The 21,379-nt window shown below is 35.8% G+C and overlaps 1 protein-coding gene across 1 annotated transcript; it reads left to right on the top strand.

The window, feature by feature from the left end:
- The first annotated feature begins 5,042 nt into the window (after positions 1 to 5,042).
- Positions 5,043 to 20,602, top strand: LOC124634400 (RING finger protein 17). The gene is made up of 22 exons (XM_047169971.1): positions 5,043 to 5,318; positions 5,791 to 6,032; positions 6,107 to 6,188; positions 6,283 to 6,414; positions 6,511 to 6,665; positions 7,194 to 7,274; positions 7,351 to 7,623; positions 7,708 to 7,799; positions 8,161 to 8,324; positions 10,967 to 11,110; positions 11,592 to 11,669; positions 11,906 to 12,058; positions 12,656 to 12,797; positions 13,369 to 13,497; positions 13,781 to 13,934; positions 14,649 to 14,777; positions 14,944 to 15,040; positions 17,001 to 17,194; positions 17,466 to 17,701; positions 17,812 to 18,574; positions 18,649 to 18,929; positions 19,105 to 20,602. The coding sequence occupies exons 1-22, from the start codon at positions 5,252 to 5,254 to the stop codon at positions 20,441 to 20,443; spliced, it is 5,127 nt and encodes a 1,708-aa protein (XP_047025927.1). The 5' UTR covers positions 5,043 to 5,251; the 3' UTR covers positions 20,444 to 20,602.
- Positions 20,603 to 21,379: the final 777 nt, after the last annotated feature.

Raw genomic sequence — 21,379 nt, 5'->3', positions numbered from 1 at the left:
GGCTATATATCCGAGTGCTCCAGGGAGAGTATACTGTCCCCCATCTCCGGCGTGCCGGAGTGAAGCATGACGGGAGATAGGTCTCCCGCCTCTTGGCTTGCCTTCATTGGCCGGTCAGGGTGGAGTCGCTAGAGCAGGGTTAGCAGCTATGCTCGGAGGGTAGGTGACTCGTGGTAAGTGGCGAGTGGGCCGGTGATGCTGGACCCACAGGGAGCGCGTGATCTGCGTTTAAAGTCCGCCGAGGTATCCTCACTTCAGCCGCTCATGTACCTGTTGCTCTCTTGTTGCGATTTAGCAACTGATTCCCGGGGGCCCACTAAGTGAGGTGGCGAGTCTCCACCCGCCATTTTTACATGTATTTAATACATTGTCATCGGCAGGTGCTATAGTTCCCGTAGTTTCCCCATTCCTAGTCCATTAGCATCCCATCACAATAGTAATAATAATAATTGGCGAGTCTCCACCTGCCATTTTAACATGTATTTAATGCATTGTCATCGGCAGGTGCCATAGTTCCCGTAGTTTCCCCATTCCTAGTCCATTAGCATCCCATCACAATAGCCTAAGTAGTTTTCATCCATAGTTAGCAATAGTTTAGCACAGAACCGGGGATTGTCCTTGGGTACATTTCTATAGTGTATACAGGGATAATCGTCGGTTTTGTGTTACCATTTCATTAAAGTTGTCTCAAAAGGGCTTCAGCGTGTTGGCTTCGGCCCCACGTTCGCCTTCCAAAAATCCGGGACTCTGTAGTCCCGTGGTCGGTTAGAGACATACAAATAATAATAATAATATATCTTTATTTCCCAAAAAACAGAAACATTTACACAAAACGCAAACATTCGGTATGCTATATTAATCTGTACACAATGAGTTCAAACTCTGCCTCTCAAACTAGGTTATCCTGTATCTTGGGAGACAGTGTTTCGCAAAGAGGATAGTCCAAGTAGTTTGCATCCATAGTTAGCAATAGTTTAGCACAGAACCGGGGATTGTCCTTGGGTACATTTCTATAGTGTATACAGGGATAATCGTCGGTTTTGTGTCACCATTTCATTAAAGTTGTCTCAAAAGGGCTTCAGTGTGTTGGCTTCGGCCCCACGTTCGCCTCCCAAAAATCCGGGACTCTATAGTCCCAAGGTCTGGTAGAGACATACAAAACAAATAATAATAAAGCCTTTTATTTCCCAAACAATAAAAATAAGTAGGTATTACATTAATTCACATATAAAAACATTGATTTAAGAGATAAAAATTAAATAAAATGGATTTCTTCTATATTAATTTAATTGGGATACCCATTTAAGGGCGAAGGCCTCCTCCATCTTATGCTATTCATTTCGGTCTTGTGCTATTCTAGTCCAGGTAGGGCCGGCCACTGCCACAATATCATCGCACCATGCCGCTTAAGTTGGACTTAGCGACATACGATTGATAATATATCTAACTGAGATGTAATCACGACTCAATAACGACTAAAGCGTAGATACCTATATGGCATTCCGCTATTTTTTCTGTGATATCATATTGTCTGCAACAGATTTAGAGACCAAATTGCAGACCAATATCAAACCTTTGAAATGTCACTTCTAAGCGATTGGTCTTATACCTATTAGTAGCAGAATACCCGCTAAAGTTAAAACTACTATTGAGATTCAATTGTTATCCAATTGACACATCATTAACTTAGCAGAATCGAGCCCCAGAGCAGTAAGATGAGATATAAGTAATATCCAGTAATGTGGAAACTGAAGTTCTGAACTAGGTACGTCTAAGAACTGTAGCGCGTGGCGCGCTAGGAACCGGGGATCTCGGGATATTTCAATGAAAACATTCAACAAGAACTTTAACTTTACGTTTATTGACTGTCTGGGGGTGAAGTGACAACTTTAGTATCAAAACCTATTCTATTTACTTCTAATATTTTTAAATAATTGTCCGACCAGCAATAAATATAATGAATAAAACCGTATTTACGACAAAAGAGTTTAACTACTCTACAGTACCTAACAGAAGCTTCTGCTTTAAATTTTTTTATACCTACCTAAATATGTAAAGAAAACTTCACCAGTCTAACCTAGGGGTGTTGGATTGCCCGGGTAACAGGGTTGCGGAGGTCAGATAGGCAGTCGCTCCTTGAAAAGCACTTTTACTCCGCTGAATCCGGTTAGACGGGAAGCCAACCCCATCATAGTTGGGAAAAAAGGCTTGGAGGATGATGATGTAAAGAAAACTTCCAGATTAGGTACTTGCCTTCTTGTGGTGTGGAGCCTATTCTGCCGGCGGAGGAACATTTGTGTCTCTAGCGTTTTCCCAACAACCCACTACATTACTTTGTATAACATTGTCTAACTAAGACATTTTAAGAATTCAAATGTTAGTAATCAAAAAGTTTATCGAGAAACATATGAATTGAACGAACATTTGGAGATATGCAATTAGGTACTCGTACAAACCAATAAACAATATTTTGTGGTAAGTTTAATTTTCGCGCGAATGATAGAATCACGTCATTTTTTTTTTACTTTTTTTGTAAGCTCAAAGACGGCACGGGGCAGCGACCACGAGTCTTGATCCTTGTTACACAAATAAAAATGTGTAAGTAAATAAACGTTGCTTGTAGGTATAGATCTCGCCGAATTTTGTCGCACTTCTCATCTTATTTCTGAGCACAGGTACGCCAATCGATCCCAACATATTTGGGAACTGGGCAAATGAAAGGCTTTTTCCCATGAGATCTTGCGAGCCGTAGCAGCATGTATGCAGGTACTATACCAGCCAACCATAGTTAATTCATTTGTGTGCCTTAGTTTTAATAAAATTTATCTACACTAATATAATAATGAGGAAAGATTTGATTGTTTATTTGTTTAATATGAATAGGCTCCAAAAATACTTGACCGATTTAAAAACCTTTTTCACTGTTGGGAAGCTATATACATTATCCCCGGTGAACATAGGATAATTTATTAGGGTACGGGATGATCTTCCCCCGGGGCGCGGGAAAACAGTTAGTTTTATATATTTATATAATGACAATCAAAATTAAGATATTTTCTTTATTTTCCTAGTTAATGACTAAATCTCTCTAATCTAGGTACGTGAATGCAAGGAACGGAACGTCATATAATTTTGAAGTCGTAGGTATAACGAAACGTTTTTGTCATCAACAATGAAAAACATAAAAATTGAGAATAAAAGGAGAAAGTGAGTCAGATTATTATCCGAATGTCCTGAGAGATTTTAAAAACAAATTGTCCAGAAATCTGAATTTCTTGGGTCTTAGCTCCAAGGGCAATGTTTTTTTTCTCTTGGCAAACAACCTACCAGTGAGTGTATCACGAGTGTATGGTGTATGTTATAGGCGTTGTAGGTACAACGCCCCGTGTATAACTTTCACAACTATGTGTCGAATATCATATTTTATTGTGCCTAATAAACATCTACTTTTACATCTACTACGTTGCTGTTGTTATTAATCCATGGAACCTTTACCCTTGAATGTATGTTCAAGTTTTTTTTATTTATATACCGAATTCAACAGTATATTGCTTTGGTTTTTATGCTTTAAATAAATGGATAAATAAAAATAATTAACCATTAAGTCAATAAAAAAATGGTCGCAGCTACATTTTATAAAATATCTAAGTTTTTATAGGGAATTTTCGTACCATAGATTAAATTTGAATCCGTCTCGTATTTCCATATTTCGGCTGTTAACAGTCGAGTATTCACATTTGAAATTTGACAGCTGTCAATTGCACGTAGGATTCGGTACCCAGTTGCCAGTGCTAGTTTTTGTAACATTTTACGTTACTTTTGACCTTCTCATGTTACCTCTATGTTACACGACTCAACATTATGTTACTTTTAAGACATACAAAAAATACATTACATAACGTTTTTTCATATAACAATTAAGAAAAACAATGACAAAGTAAATTGCAGAATTAGAAATTAGAAAAAGCAGACGACTTTACTGATTACAAAATTGGTTGGTATATTATCTAAACACACATCATTGACTGTATGTTTTTTTTCTTTTTCTACATCGTCAGTCGATTATTTGATTATTACGATTTTTTTCGAAGTTTAAGAAATGGGACAGGATGGAAAGTTATTTTAATTTGTATGTAATAAAGTGCAATTATATGGCATTGTGTCGTTTTATTTTTTATTTTTTTATTTATTGTAATGTTACTTTTCTCGTGAAAATGTGACTTTTTGAGCTGTCTCATGTTATGCTGGGTGTCCCATAAGTCCTTTGAAATTTAAATTTCGAATAAAATTCATCAACGGTCTTTCGGAATTCATTCGCCATGGAAAGTTTTACCGGAGCAGACCGTTTTTTTTGTGTGCGTGAGTTTTATAACAACAATGATTCGGCCACCATTGCGCGGCGTATCTTTTGATTCCTGTATTAACTGAATTTTGTATGGATGGTAATTTCTTATCTTTCTTTAAAATGCGCTGTAACGTCGATCTGGGTGTATTTAATGCATTGGAACGCTTACGAATGGATTGCGTAGGATTTTCACGAACTGACTCTTGCACTACGTCGATGTTTTCTTCCGTCCGTGATGTCCTTGGGCGGCCCGATCGTTGTTTATTCAACAAAATAAAATTGTAGATCCAGTCTCCTCGAACTTTTGAACCCAATTTTTTACCGTTTGAACACTAGGACAGTCATTAAACGTGCGCAAATTGCGATCCTCTCTAAATTTACGCCGCGCAATGGTGGCTGAATCATTGTTGTGATAAAACTCACGCACTCAAAAACCACGGTCTGCTCCGGTAAAACTTTCCATGGCGAATGAATTCCGAAAGACCCTTAATGCTATCCCCGCACCCCGCTTGCCATTCCTGCGCACCATTTGAATTTTATTCGAAATTTAAATTTCAAAGGACTTATGGGACACCCAGTATTTGACCATGATTTGACCACAGATGCAGAGTACTTTATTATTCAGTGTCTATTATATAGATAATTTTGACTATCTGCTGCTGGCAACACTGTCGGTACCGGTACCCCTAGTTTTTTTTTATCAAAACAACTCTTTTCTCTCTCGGTCGGTCGGTCGTCGCGATTCGCATCGAACTCGTCAAGTTTTGTTGTGAAGCGTATATTCTTTTAATGTTATGGTTTAAATAAATAATGGCTTAGGTAAACTCTCGAAATTCGTCTCAGAACGGTTTTTAAGATTCCCTTCTGAGTACACGTCCAATTTGGACGAATTTGATACATTTAAAAATGGATAACACAATGGACGCCGTAAAAAAGATCTGCCCAAACTGCAGTCAATTTTACTATATAATCTGTAAGTATATTATTCATTATTGAATTATCATGACCAAAATATAATAGATTTCTTGAACGACACTATAATAAAGCTATAAATATATATTCTGTAGCAACGGTTTTGTATGGAATCAAAATGTTTTTTATTGCGTACGAATGCCTACCCACACCGGACTTCATTAATATAAAAAAGCAGTAGGTAAAAGCCCATAATATTTAAGTGTCCACTAATGAGTACTGTAAAATATCAAAGTAAATACCTATGGGATGGAGGTCTTTTATTTTGCAGTGAAGTGAGCAGGAATGCAGTTTATATGGTCAAGGCATTGAAACTAACAATGTTTGATCATATATTTGCTATTTATAATAAATTGATAAACTAAAAGTAGTATTATTCTACATGAACTTTCATATTTATCTCATTTTACTTTTGTGACTAGTCTTAACATGATTATTTTAGTTTTGTTATGAAATTCACATTATTTTTGCAGTAACATCATCTAAACTGAAAGGAAATTTGCCTCTATTCCTATCATGTGGCCATACAATGTGCGAGAATTGCATTGTCAATATTATGAAATGCATGGAGCCAATAGAGTGCAAAGTTTGCCTGCGAGACATAGATCTCCAGGGTACCAATCTTAATGAGTTACTTCAAGACAAATCTAAGCTATACCAAAAATTCCCTGTGAATGTACAGATGGCTGGTGAACTAACTGTTAATCTAATGATGGTAAGTGAACATTTAAATGAGTGTAACAAGAAAAAAAAAAAAACAATTAAATTAATTTACTCCATATATTCTAGGCTTCAAACTCCACTCAAAAGAAAACTGAAGAAGACAGTTTTATTAACTTAAAGGATTTGATTACAAGTGATGTAACACAAGGTAATTATCTACTCTTTCATTATAAATAAATAATGTTAAATAATATTTCAGAAAAGCAGCAGCATCTAAATAATAACCTTTGTCAATTTTACAGGCAATTGTCTAGAATGCAATGTGGTGACTTCTAAAATGTGTAAGGAATGTGTCACCATTTTGTGTGATGCCTGTTTCCACAAAACACATAAGAACTTTGTAATTTTCAAGAACCATGTTCTTCAGCCTATAGGTTAGTATATTACTCTATTACATGTAAAATGTAAAAAACATTTTGTTACTTTTCCTTATTTATTTTATTTTTATGTTCACTAACATTTTTACTCAGAATCAGCTGCACAGCCCGTCAACTGCAAATTGCATCTTGGTAAACCACTGGAGTACTATTGCAAAGATTGTGAAAAGGCTATATGTACTGATTGCATGATCCTTGGTGGTGAGAAATCATGCAAGAACCATGATGTGGTGTCACTACAGGAAGTGGTAAGTACCCAAGTAGTAATATTGTTAACATGTGGTAGGTATTCTTATATACCGTTCTGAGTACCAAAAGTACCCTAAAAAATCCCTACTATCCATCCATCTTCCGAGCCTTTTCTCAACTATGTTGGGGTTGGCTTCCAGTCTAACTGGATTCCACTGAATACCAGTGCTTTACAAGGAGCGACTGTCTGTCTGACCTCCTCAACTCTGGGCAACCCGATACGATACGATATGGTTAGACTGGCGTCAGAGTCTGACGGTCCGACTTACTGGCTTCTGGCTGCCTGTAACAACTGCCAAGGATGTTCAATGACGGCCGGGACCTACAGTTTAACGTGCCAACCGAAACAGTCATTGGTGTCCAATATATACTTAGAAAGTACATACAAACTTAGAAAAGTTGCATTGGTACTTACCGGGCCTGGAATCGAACCCGCAGCCTCATACTCAAGAGGTTGGTTATTTACCCACTAGGCCACTACTTTTAAAAAAACCATGCTATCATGACTCGAAAATATTTTGTTTCAGAATGAGACCTTCCTAGAAGAGTTGAGTGAATGGTCTCCAAAAGTTGATGAGACACTAAGAAGACTTACAAAAACAGCTGTTGTATGTATTTTGATCACCAGATTTACCATATTGCTTATTTGTTTGCTTCTCAGTAAAAACTGTACTTCTTTTCTAGGATATTGGACATTTGCTTCATAGCTATGAAAGTGACACTGGATCAGCTAAAGAAATTACCAAGATAATGGCTAATGTTGACCAACATTTCTCGAAACTTTTTTCCATAGTGCAAAAACATAAGGACGAAATCACAAATATAATAATGTACTTAAAATTTTCTGAGAAAAACTCACTCAAAAAAGCTAGATCTGAAATTGCAAATTCTATAAAAAAAGCAAACAATGTTTTGAAGATGATAAAAACTGCTACAAAGGTTGAAAATATTAAACAGGTTTGATGCTCTTTCATTAACAATAAAATTTAATATAATTAGTCATTTGATCATAATATTTAATCATGTCTTTATATTTTCTAGATTAATCTGCCAAGTCTTTTAGAAGAGGCTAAACAGATTGCTAATTCTCCATGGTATCTAAATAGGAAGGAAGCAAACTCTGAATCTCTCAAGTAAGAAATAGCATTTTTCTAATAGCAAAATTGTGATATAATTATGTCAACAAAATTGAGGTGACATGTGTATGTTATATAGGCAACAATTTTGTAACATACTAATATTAAAACTATTCTGATCTTCTTCTTAGCGTTTATCCCGTCTTGTGATGGGGTCCGCTTTCCGTATCTTCTTCTTCCACTTCACCCTATCCAGGACATCTTCCTCTTCGAGTTCGCAGATTTCCATATCTTTCTTTATGATACTTAACCACCGCAGTTTTGGCTTGCCTCTGCGCCTTTGACCGGGTATTTCGAGATTGAGTGTCGCATTGCCGATTAAAACTTTTCTGATATGAAACTCAATTTTTATTAACAGGGTGACTGTGAATGAAGATCTATGTTCCTTGATCAGTGATTATGTACACTTGGAAGGCAATGTCAAATCCGTATACAAGCTTTATTCAACATCGGAAATAGGTGATGATGTAGAAATACCACCAGCTCCAAACTCTCTTGTTTATCCACCGGAACTGCCTAAAGGTAAGAAAAACATTTTTTTTTGTATTGATATTGATTATAAAAAAATAGATCAGTAATCAATTGGTTTATAATAAAGTCATATTTGAACTATGTGAGCTATATGACTGCTGAATTTCATCAAAATCCAACCAGAAGTTTTTGGCCTGAAAAAGAAACAATCATCCATGCATATTTTATTTATTTATTTGGCTCACAGCAAATTGAGTACACTCAAACAATTATGGGTTACAATAAATCAATTAGGGCACATTAGTGTTGCAAAAAAAAACGTTTTTTTTCTAATAAAAAAAAAACTTATAAAAAACAGTTTTTTTTCTGGGCCTTGTTTTTTTTTCAAGAGTATAATAACTCTAAAATTGTTAGGGCATTTACCGTTAAAGATTAATACTTAAGATTACATAATAGAGTCTTAGGTTTATTCTTGAATCTACGGTACTTTTCTGATAAAACAGTACAAACATTTCATAAAAATATTGGCAACATTCATTGATATTAACTCAACAAAAGGGAAATCCCCAAATCATATACCCATTTATGCACAGGGAAATCCCATTTCGATTTGTTTGTAATTCAATGTTGAAAGTAGTGAATTATGAATAAATAATATTTTGATTTATTATACAAAGGACAATGCTATTCTTTGTATGGAAGTTGGGCTCAAGAGTTGCCCACAGTAACTGCATAGTGTATTATGTTCTCTAGGCTTATAATAGGTCCCAGACCGAAATATTTCGAAATCTATCCCGGGAGTCCTGAGAAAAACTGGTTTGACTCATAATCAATATTACGAAAAACATCCTTACGAACTCTTAACTATTCCACTTTTATTACCTTAATTGAAATGCATTATAATATTAATCGACAAATACGAGGTCGAGGTATTGAACGAGAATTTTTTTTACCGACTTCAAAAAATGGAGGAGTTTCTCAGTTCGTTTGTATTCTTTTTACGTAAGTACGTGCATATTAACTCCGTCGTTTACCAACCGATTTAAACAATCATTTTATTGTTTGAAAGGATTTACTTTCCAAATAGTTCCTTTGTTATTCGGTCCAGGGTCTGGTGATAGAAACCTTAAAACAATAGGGAACTCTCGGAAATTGTAAGCATATATCGAATAAAAACTTGTCATTCGGGTATATGTCTCCGACACCACAAAACTGTGGAGGTTAAGACCTGACCTGCCGATGGAGACGACAGTGAGACGAGGGAACTCCTCAACGGTAACTATTTACTACCTCGTGTTCGAGCTTATTTTATTCGTCCTGATAAGATTTTTCCATTGCCATTACGGATATTAATTGCATGACGCTACACGAACTTAGGACTGATTGTAGTAGATAGAGACTGAAAAGCAAGAGAAACAACAATTACCTTTAAACGTCTATTTCTGTTATTTTATCCTGTTAACAGTGAAACCACTAACTATCTGAATGTTATTTCAAGAAAAGAAGGTTGTTAGGTTTGTGGCTGCTTAAAATGGCTAGCTAACAATGGCTGGCTAACATGAGAACCAGTTTTTCTCGGGACCTCTCTGACCGATTTCAAAAATATTTGGATTCCGTCTTAAGAGTGAAGTAAAGAACCTATTCTAACCATTCCCACTACTGGGCAAATGGCTTGGGCTTTATAAAGTGACTGTTCAAGTTTAACGTTATAACCGGTTTTTCTCGGGACCTCTGGGACCGATTTCCAAAATATTTGGATTTCGTATTAACAGTGCAGTAAAGAACCTATTTCGACCACTTTCACTACTGGGCAAATGGCTCAGGCTTTGTTAAGTGACTATCTATGGAGAACATTTGAACCGGTTTTTCTCGGGACCTCTGGGACCGATTTCAAAAATATTTGGATTCCGTGTTAAGAGTGAAGTAAGGAACCTATTTTAACTATTTCCACTACTGGGCAAACGGCTTGGGCTTTGTAGTGACTGTTCAAGTTGAACATTAGAACCGGTTTTTCTCGGGACCTCTTGGACCGATTTCCAAAATATTTAGATTTCGTGTTAACAGTGCAGTAAAGAACCTATTTCGACCACTTTTACTACTGGGCAAATGGCTCACGCTTTGTTAAGTGACTATCTATGGAGAACATTTGAACCGGTTTTTCTCGGGACCTCTGGGACCGATTTCAAAAATATTTGGATTTCATGTTCAGAGTGCACTATGGAACCAGCTGGAACTACTCCCACTGCTGGGCAAACTTTGAGCCCAGACCCTGGCATTGTCCTTTAATTTATAATTGAACTAAAACGTTGGCTAGAAAAAAAAAAACAAATTTAGAAAAAACACAACAATCCAAAGTTTTTTTTCATGTTTTTTTTTTTTTTTTTCAATAAAGTGAAAAAAAAAAACAAATCGTTTTTTGTTTTCATTTTACATCACCACATACATACAGACTTTTGCGTTTATAACATTAGTATGATAGTAGATTAGTTAGAGGGTCTTACTATTTACAAATTCAAACTCAAAATTGTTTATTCAAATTAGGCTGATAATTCAGCACTTTTCGAACGTCAAAAACAAAAGACAGCCCCCAAAACGCCCGCCCTTCACCACTTCCTATGTGTTTTTACATAACTAAACATTTCAACTATAAAATTCTCAAATTAATGATAAAATATGTACATTTTACTTAACAGACGCAAGACTATCATCCCAATCGAAACCAAAAGAACCTCAGCAACCATACAAGTTTGCTCCTAAATACCGCAGCAAGAGTGGATCTGTTTCATCACTCAACTCAAGCTGCAGTGAAACCTCAACTAGGAGTTACTTGACTCAAAGTAAGTTACCTATTATGATTTTACTAGTGACCCGCCCCGGCTTCGCACGGGATAACAGTATTTCCGCACTATTTAATGGTTGTCATTATACATATAAACATTCCTCTTGAAACACTATCTGATAAAAAACCGCATGAAGGTTGCGTAGTTTTTAAGATTTAAGCGTACAAAGGCGACTTTGTTTTATACTATGTAGTGATATTACTACTCGTAGTTTTCCCGCGATTTCACCCATGTCCCGTGGGAATTACTGCCCATATCGGGTTAAAGTATAGCCTATGTTACTCGGGGATAGTGTAGCGTCCTAACAGTGAAAGAATTTTTTAAACCAGTCCAGTAGTTTAGCCTCCGTTGCTTTTCCCACAAGTTACTCAAAACTAGAGAACCACTTTATATTTGAAACATCACAGATAAACTTGTTTACTGTTCCTATAAATGACCTTTTTTTAAAAAGTTTCCTAACAGTAAAATAATATTTCAGATTCTTATGTGCAGCAGCCTGTTGTCCAACCAGTTGCACCATTTCAAGAAAACTTACGTCCACAACAACTTTCTGAAGGTATTTTCCATAACTTAGATATTTACAGGAGACGCCATGAGCACTAATAATCACTAGTATCCGTCTACTAGTAACCGTCTGCTCAGTCATGCATTTTCGATCATAAACTTAACGCACACATGTGCAGAAGGTCTCCCAAAAGGCATGGCAATGGCGTCTCACTCTAGTTGTTTAAATGCTCTTGGTTTAATAAATAATTCTAAAGTATGTTACTTCATTGATTTTGATAATTCTAGGTTCCCAAGAGTTGATCTACATTTCACATATTGTGGACCCTCACAACTTTTACGTACAACGAGCGTGCTTCCAAGGATTGATCAAAGATATGGTACGCGAATTTAGAAACGCAGTATCATTTGTCAAGCCGTCGGTGAATCATATTACTCCCGGTAAGCATTTTGCTTATTAACATGTTTTGATTTGAGTCACAACGGCATCAATTTCATTGTTTATGTTATAACATAAGGCCCCTTTCACATGTACATGGTTTTAGCACGGTTATGGCACAGTGAACTTTGGCTTTGGTATAAAATTCTTATAATTAAGTCACATAACATAATGACTTCGCTTATTGTGACGCATTTTGTTAAAAATGTGTCAAAATAACCGACGCCCGCTTAGTATGAAGTTTTTGTAAAGTATAATACAATATCATTATAAACGGATTCAACTGAACATAAATAGAGAGCTTTTAAATGGAACTTTTTATTTTAAAACTGTTTAAAAATCAGAATATACAATAAACAATAATTCATTCATCAATTGAAACTTAATTTTAAGCAGTAGTAAGTATATAATATAGTTAATTGTAAAAAATCCAGTCAAGACTGTTTACCTTGAGTTAAGTACCTACTTGAATGTTGTACCTACAGCACGGTACGAAGCCGTGCCGTTCAGACTGCAACCGTATACATGTGAAAAGGGCCTAAGAATGTTTGTTCTTACTGCACGGTTTTATTTCAATTATAATGTAATTTTTTGCACAGGTAAAACATACTTGGCTTTCAATAAGGCTGATAATATGTGGCAAAGATGCCGAGTTATTGATACTGACACGAAAAATAATAAGACTATTGTCCAAGTGTTTTGTTTTGATTTCGGAAGCATTGAGTTTGTTTCCCCCGATAGGTAAGACTTACTTTTTCTTCCTATTACATAAGTATTGTATTTGAGATGTATTTTTGAAATTACTGTGCTGGCATTCTCAAAACATCTTGACGTATAAACGTTATCTTGATGGAAATAATTTTTCGAATCGGTTCAATAGTTTCGATAAAATGTTTCCTCTTTATTATAATAGAATAGATTATAATCACATCGGCTATAGACCTGTTTTCGTTTATTGTTTAAAAATACAATAAAATCTGGTCATTATGATGGATTTTAAATTAGGTAAATGCACAATGCGTGCTAGTATTATTGATATACCCACGTACATACTTCATATTAGCAACAAATATGAAGATACAGTAGGGTAGGACATTCCTCAGTACCTGTCAACGTCTCTAATGACGTGGTTGCTTTCGTCCACCAAGTTTCACAATGGACTCAACTACATTTTCTTAATTTTAAAGATAGTTTCTAACTTGTGCGTCGTGTATATTACTTTGCTTGCTTTCTTACCTCACATTTGTCATTGGCAGAATGCACTTGCCTTTAACCAAAAATAAAATAGAATAATGTAGTGACTTTATTGCAGGTTACGTATTTTGCCACCATCACAGTATTCGTACCCCTTGGCGATTAATTGTTCTTTGGCCAATTGTGTGCCGAAAACTGGCGCTTGGACCAGCGAAGATTCGTTCCTTATACAAAACATAATTGACAAGTAAGTTTTCAAAGTATAATACTGGCTAATTTGTGGTTATGATAAATCTGCCCTGCAGACTTTTTGCATGACAGATAAATCGGATCGAATTTTTTGGAGGACATTTTACTAGGATTATCTGACCAGTTTTATGTAGGACATGTGCGTTGTTCTATTGTTATCAGTTTGTTCTAATTTTCTGCTACAAATCGGTCACCGATTAATCAAATGCAAAATGTGTGCATACTTTGGAATAGTATTTTACGTTTTCTTAAATCTTTCTAAAACAAACGTTATATTTTAGCAAGCAGGCTGTGATTCACATTCGAAGCATCAAACCTCTATCGAACGGCGACTTCCAATTGGACTGTGACGTCACTACTTTTGAGAACGGCATCAATCTTGCACGTGCGTTAGTGTTCCACGATCGTGCTAAAATGATGCAGCCGAATCTACCGGTAGGTTAAATTATTGACAATATGTTGATTTTTCTTATTTGTATCCATTTAATTCCGTCCATTTTCATATTAATGTTCCCTACTAATTAACACCCTAGTCTGTCCTAGTTTTATTTGTTTGTATTTTTTGTTTATTTGTATGTACGAATGTTGTGTACATCATCCTCCCAGCCTTTTCCCAACCATGTTGGGGTCAGCTTCCAGTCTAACCTGTTGTGTACATCTGTTAAAGATATACATATAAGTTATTGGTCGGCCAAAAGTCTATTTTATGTATTATTGTTGATGTACCTTGTACCTTATTAAATAAAACAAATAGTGTTAATTTTGTAGCTTAAAGGCCATTCAAATATTACGTAGGTTAGACTGTGGGATCTTCGCTTTGCTTATTTTTAAGGGGAATGCGTCCATATAATGATATCAAAATACTAAAAAACGTAGGTACAACCTAACATAATTTGCTCATGGTTTTTTTTATGATTATATACCTGTTTTTTAACTAGCAAGAACTCGAGATTTTGACTGGGTTTCTATTATATTTTTTTCACCATTAGAAAGCTACATTATCTGCGAGTAACACGCTATATTTTGTCTCGGTACGGGCAGTAGTTCCCACGGGACCGGAAAACCGCTTGATAACGGCTAGTATTAGTATAAATGTCGTTCCCTTGTAAAAAGCTGCTATTATTAATTATAGTAACATTTCTTTTTCAGTATCCAAAAATTATGGGCTTGAAAGAAAAGCCAAAGCTGTTCACAAGACACAACGAATTCAGAAACGACACTCCGGAATTCGTGTGGATCACACATGTAGTCAGCCCTGACAAATTCTTCGTCAGAAAAGTAAGGAATTCACATATTTTATTAATTAAATTGAATTATTGCTCATCCTATAAAAATAAAAAATAAAAAAAATACTATTACAGCTTACAGCGTAACCAAATTCACTTTCTCGTAAATGTAATAATAAAATACAGAGAAAACAAACTAAAAATTATATTATTTTCAGCAACACCTTCAAGAAGTTTATGAAAAAATTACTGAAGATTTAGAACAGGAGTATAGCCTCGCTTCTAAAGATGGAACAGTTTATCTGCCAGAAATAGGTAAAGTCGCATTATATATATATTTTTTATATTTGTTCATTGTACAAGCAAACTTACTACGTTAACAACACCCTTATTTTCTCTAACCCCTACTTTATACACATTTATTTATGTATTTCACAACATACTTTCTATATTTTTAAATATTGAACAAAATCAAAAATCATTTTATCAAACTTGGCTGCAAGACAGCACTTTTTGAACGTCAGGAATTTACAATAGACAGCCCCCAAAACGCCCACCCTTCACCACTTCCTATGTGTTTTTGCTGGGAAGAAGAAATCGGGGCACAAACTCTCCAGCAACGAACACAAAAAAGTATACAAAATATCAAGCCTACTTATTATTATTTCGAATGCCAAACCTTTGATTTTATGCAGGGGATAGGCCAATCTCTATGATACTATAGTAATGCATGAAAAATGTGTCATGTCAAGCGTAAATAGACATTTTTATAGAGAACTCACAACTCTTTCCGTCTTATCACAAAAACTTTTAAACGTCAGTTTAAGACTTGTCTAAAAACATGTCAGATTATGACGTTGAAATAAGGTCCATTTTGCAGCCAAACTTTTTTAGCTACAGCCACACTTAACAATACATATATTATAAAAATAATAAAGACAGTTTATGTACAATGGCGAGCTTAACCCAGAATTGGGTTCTCTTACAGCCAACCTTAAAGCCATGGAGAGATTTGATAGTGGTAGGGTAGATTAAAAAGTTAGGGGAATTAATATTACTATAATAATTTTAAGTAATACCAAAAATAGGCATGATGACAAATTTTTAAATTCCTTTGTATAATGTAGGTATACGTCTATTTTATATGAAAAATTATTAATTTTAAGAAAATGCGAAGTTTTTTTATCAAATAATTGCATTTTTCTCTGTCCACTTTGAATCCGGCGCGAAAACGCTTGTCAGTGTCATGTCGTCACTTGTGACGTCACGACTGAAATTACAAGACGCAAGTAAACAACGCTCGTGCAATAATTAAGTTTTTTGTGTTATTAAATATGAATTCGAAAGGGCATAGGTGTTGTGGGGTCCCCCAGTGTAAGAACACATCCAAAACAACTCCTGATAAGTTATTTGTGTACGTTCCTCACAATAAAAAAATACGAAACAAGTGGCTTAAACTTGCAAGGCGAGATTCAAAAGCAATATTGCCCAGGGTACAACTTTATTTTTGTGAAGATCACTTTGATGTACCTAAGTTATTACATAGTTCTCTAGATTCTAGCATAGTTTATAATGTAAATAACTATTTCGAGGTTAGGTTTCATCTCTCATTGTTTTTTAATTAAACTAGTATACTTACATGGAAGTTTTACTTACATTTCTAAATTCAGCTGAACAAAAATCTTTATTTGATGCCAAAAACTTTCCCAGCATTATGATATCAATTCTAGGCAAATTAGCGCTGTTTGCCTTGATAAATCCGGGCTCCATAACTCGTGTTATAAACAATTAATTAATTAAAAACAAAGATCGCAGTGAAAGTTCACAATAACGAAATGTGACGTTCGCGCGCTTTCGCGCGAGTTGTTTTGAGAGATGACGTCACGAGCTCTGATTGGTGTTCAAGATATCATGGCGGATTGCCTTATTTCGTAATTTTATTTTATAAAAATACATATTAATCACATTATTAATTAAGAAAACAATGCGCGTTTTATATTCCAAGCTTCAAGTTTAATTTAATAAATATATTATTTTAATGATTTTTGATTACTGTCATCATGCCTATTGTTGATAGATGTCTCAAAAAACCCGAACGCCTTGTTAGTTAGTTATCACTCGTAACTGATCGTTTTGGTTATGTTGTATTTTATGTAATAAATGAATTATGTAGTAGTCCGGAGTTACCAACTGCGCCACAGTTTTTAACTTTTGTAACTGCTATCGTTTATATTGCTTTTGATCCAAATAAATGACTTTTCTTTATTTACCTAAGGCATGGTGTGCGCGGTGAATCTCGAGAACTGCAGGGACAGTGTTCCGGAAACAGCTTGGGCTCGCGGCATAGTGTGCGAGCTGCCGGGCCGCGGCCGCGTCAGGGTGACTCTGCCCGACTCCGGGCACGAAGTACTGGTTCACTGGACTGCGCTCCGGTACATACGACCTAACTTCACTAAGCTCAGCGCACTTGTAAGTATGCCTTTTTATTGTATACTAAATACCCAGTGGGAACTACTTCCCGTAACAGGATAAAATATAGCCTGCTACTCCAAACAGTGAAAGTATTTTCCTAATTGGTTCATTTCTCGCGGTTTATTCCAGCAGCATTGAGAATGTAATAAAAAGTGTTGATTTTTAGAATAAATTGATTAAATTATTTTGGTATTAAGTTTTTCCAACACATACCCCCAATGCAAACTGTTATGTTTGGGAACCTTTTTTTATTTACTCACTTCCACAGGCAACGGAGTGCTACCTGGCAGGTATAACGCCATTAAACAAAAAATGGAAAGCTGCTGCAGTGGACCTTTTACAGAAATATACAGGGAATATGCTAGAACTGAAGGTAGAAGACAACCGTAACAAAGTGGAGCGCAACCGAGGCTCGATCGGTGTCACCCTGTATGATCATGCAGATGATCATGTGGCTTGCATTAACAATGAGATGATCAAGCATAGATTTGCTGTATCTTTTGGGTAAACATTTTAATATTATTGTCTTTTTGTGTAGTACTACAAATGTAAGACTCACATAATTGTAATATCTCTTTTTCTTAACATTTTACATGGATATAATACCTTTGCAGGGTTTACGGATTTAACCAAAACCCTGTAGAAGAGCAGGTCCGAACAAACAAATCACCACTGGCTCAACCTAAACCACCTGTACCAAAAACATCGCAGGTTAAAATATTAAATAAACATATGCCTAAAAAGGTTAACGAGGATGATTTGCAGGCAAAAGACAAGGGACCTCTAAGGCTTGAGGTGAAAATTCTGAATTATCAATCACCTTCATTGATATATGTTTCATTAGTTCATCAACAAAAATCATTCAATGAGCTGTTTGAAAAAATGCAAAAGTACTACTCTAAGAACATAAAAGGCAAAGAAAACTGGAAGGCTGGTGACAAATGTGGCGCGTTCTGTCTGCAGTCACAAACTTGGCGCCGCGCCTACATAATGGAATTGGAAAATGACACTGCAAAAGTGTTTTACAGTGACTTTGCTTTTACTGAAACCATCCCTAAAACTAGTTTGAAAGAACTCACTTCTGAATTTTCTTCGTTTGGTGATGCGGCTATAAAGTGCCACCTATGCGGCATAATGCCAGCTGTGGGAGATGAGTGGCCTCTTATTACCAAGGAATATTTAAAAGAACTCATTGATGCATACAAACGAATTTTTATCACCAAACTGGGCAATTTTAAAGATAATAGTATGCCTATTCAATTGTGGGTGTATCACACTGTTCATGGAGGCGCTTTGGAACCTAACAAGTCTACATGGCGTTGTCTAAATAATAAAATACTTGAACAAGGTCTTTGTGTTCCTGATCACTCACAAGTGGTAAGTTCTGATCTGATTCAAATGAATAAAAAAAAAACAAGATCTGAATTTAAGTACAGCTTTCCTTTTTGCAGGTTGCAGCTGATAGCAATACTGAAGATAATGGAGACACTTTATCGTTTCTTAATATAACCGGATCTGTAAATGAATGGTTACAATTAGAACCAGTCCCTATGGTACCACTGAAAACTATAAAATCTGATGATGAAGCTAATGAAGGTTCATCATCACCTTTTCTTGAAGGTGAAGACGGTGATGGTGTAGCTAAACCGGGACAATCGTCTAATATTTTGTACATAACCGACTGGTTACCGCCCGAACCACTGCCCTACAAAGAATTCACTGCATTACCAACGTAAGTACCTACAGCTTCAAATGATTGCCGCTCCGAAAATAACATCGCGGTAGTCAAAAAGTACAAACGAAACACACGCATGCATATGTCATAGTTAACGATTGGCGATATTTTTTAAATTATTATTGAACTTTCCTTCTACAGCAGTTAAATGAATTGTTCAATTATTTTGCAGGTATATAGACAACGATGGTGTGATTTACTTACACGATATTAATCAACAAGATACGTTGGACCTAATTCGTAAAGCACTCGATGTGCGCTTTAAAGCTCCGGATCCAAAAGCGAAGTTTACTAAATGGAGCGTTGGGGAGCCGTGCGCAGCACAGTTCTTTTTAGATAACCTATATTACAGAGGTAGAGTACTTGAAGTTAATACTGAAAATTCTACATGTATGATTCACTATATTGATTATGGAAATGAAGAAATATGCTCCTTTGCAAACTTGAGGAAAAGTGTTCCTCTTCACCAAATACCTACGCAGGCACACAAATGTGTCTTAAGCCGCATCCGTCCCATTGGACAACAGTGGGATAAACAAACATTGGATTATATTCACAAGTCTATTGTTGAAAAGCAGTGTTATGTGAAAGTAACTGGTGAACCAGTTAATGGGGTATTGCCAATAGAGTTGAAATACGACAAGTTATTGATAAACGAACATCTAGTAGACTTTGAAATGGCGGAATACATAGATGGTACTAAACCTGTAGAAGTAAGGGCATTTGCTTCTAAGAAAAAAACAAATCAAACAGTTAAAGAAGAAGTTGTCGAGTCTGACTCTAGCCCCGACTACATTGTAGTAGATGATACTGACACTAACACTATAACAGATCAGTTATCTACATCCAAAGAATCTTTAGACAACTCTCTAAAAGGAATAGACTGGAATAAAATAATTGATGCTGAAGAATCTATACCAGATGAAAACTATATCACATATCCGAAAGATATCAAGGAGGAATTCGAGTGTAACATCACAGTTATAAACGATATTAAAGCATTAGAGCTGAATGTAATTGCAGATGATGATACAACTAAAATTTACGAGCAAATGTTTGAGGACCTACAGGCTGAAAGCATGAATGGATCTCCACTGAATGGTATATTTGAAAATAAAGCATGTGTGGCAGTTTTTCCTGAAGACGGTCGCTGGTATCGTGCATCAATTTTACAATATAGTGAGACGAAAAATCGCATTAAAGTTAAATATGTTGACTATGGCAACATTGAAATTATTCCATTATCTGATGCTAAAGAAATTTTAGAAGAGTGGGCGACACTTCCACCTGCAACTGTAACAGCCAAATTATTTGGGGTCCAAGTAAATCCGGATGTTAGTATCAGTGATATTACTAAGGAATATGCAAAAATTTTCTTGGATCAAGGGCCGTTCCATGTGAAAGTCATGGGCTACGACGAATCTGTGCCATTAGTAGAGCTTAGAAATGACAAGCAGGAATTAGTTTACAAAAAACTTATAGAAGATAAGATTTTTATTATGTGTGATTAATGTTAGAGTTAGTTAATGTTCTTTTATTTTGTTTTCTTTCGTTATTTTAAGTCGAACTTATTTGAAACAATTTCTTTTGTTAGCTTCACCTAAATACTTATTTTACCTGTTGAACAGTTACTTCGTTTAACTTGATTTAAAATAAAACATTCCTATTAATTTATTTGTTTTAATGTTTCAATCTTCATCAAAACAAAACATACTTTCATAATATGGTTAATGCACAATATGAAGACCGGCTCCACATTAATCATCCTTGGAGCCTTTTTTCCCAACCATGTTGGGGTTGGCTTCCAGTCTAACCGGATTCAGCTGAGTACCAGTGCTTTACAAGAAGAGACTGACTATCTGACCTCAACCCAGTTACCCGGGCAACCCGATACCCCTTGGTTAGACTAGTTACTTCCGGCTCCACATAAAGGTCTGAAAAACAACTCCTGAAAGTTTTAACTGAACACAATGGATATGAAAGGTTTCATGAGGGAAAGAAATTCCATTTCCATACATTGAAAATGAACAAACCCATTATGTGTATATCCATTAATCAGTGTATGCTTATATCCTAACAATCCTACATACTCAAAATACACCGAAAAAAATCTTCATTTTTCATAAATCCCTACGAAAGGCGAGCGTCTCACCCAGCGTGCGCCACTCGAATCCGCCCAAGCGATTCAACGAAATGCGTTTCCAGCGGTGTGCGCTGGGCCTTATGCATTGCACATTCGACTGCATCCCCGCTAGGCAATGGCTCTCATTTATGCCTTGAAGGCACCTTTATACTAACTAAAACACCCTAATATTAACTTACAAATCTGTATGACCTCTATTGGAGCCAAAATTGTTCCTAAATATTGAAAAAAATATATAAAATCGCGTGACACAAAGCTTTGGTACCTATTCGTATACTCGGCCGAGAAATACATTTAGCTGTCA

Source organism: Helicoverpa zea, chromosome 11, assembly GCF_022581195.2.
Source record: "Helicoverpa zea isolate HzStark_Cry1AcR chromosome 11, ilHelZeax1.1, whole genome shotgun sequence".
NCBI lineage: Eukaryota > Metazoa > Arthropoda > Insecta > Lepidoptera > Noctuidae > Helicoverpa > Helicoverpa zea.
Note: the sequence above shows the minus strand (reverse complement) of the source record. Positions and strands in the feature narration are given on the sequence as shown.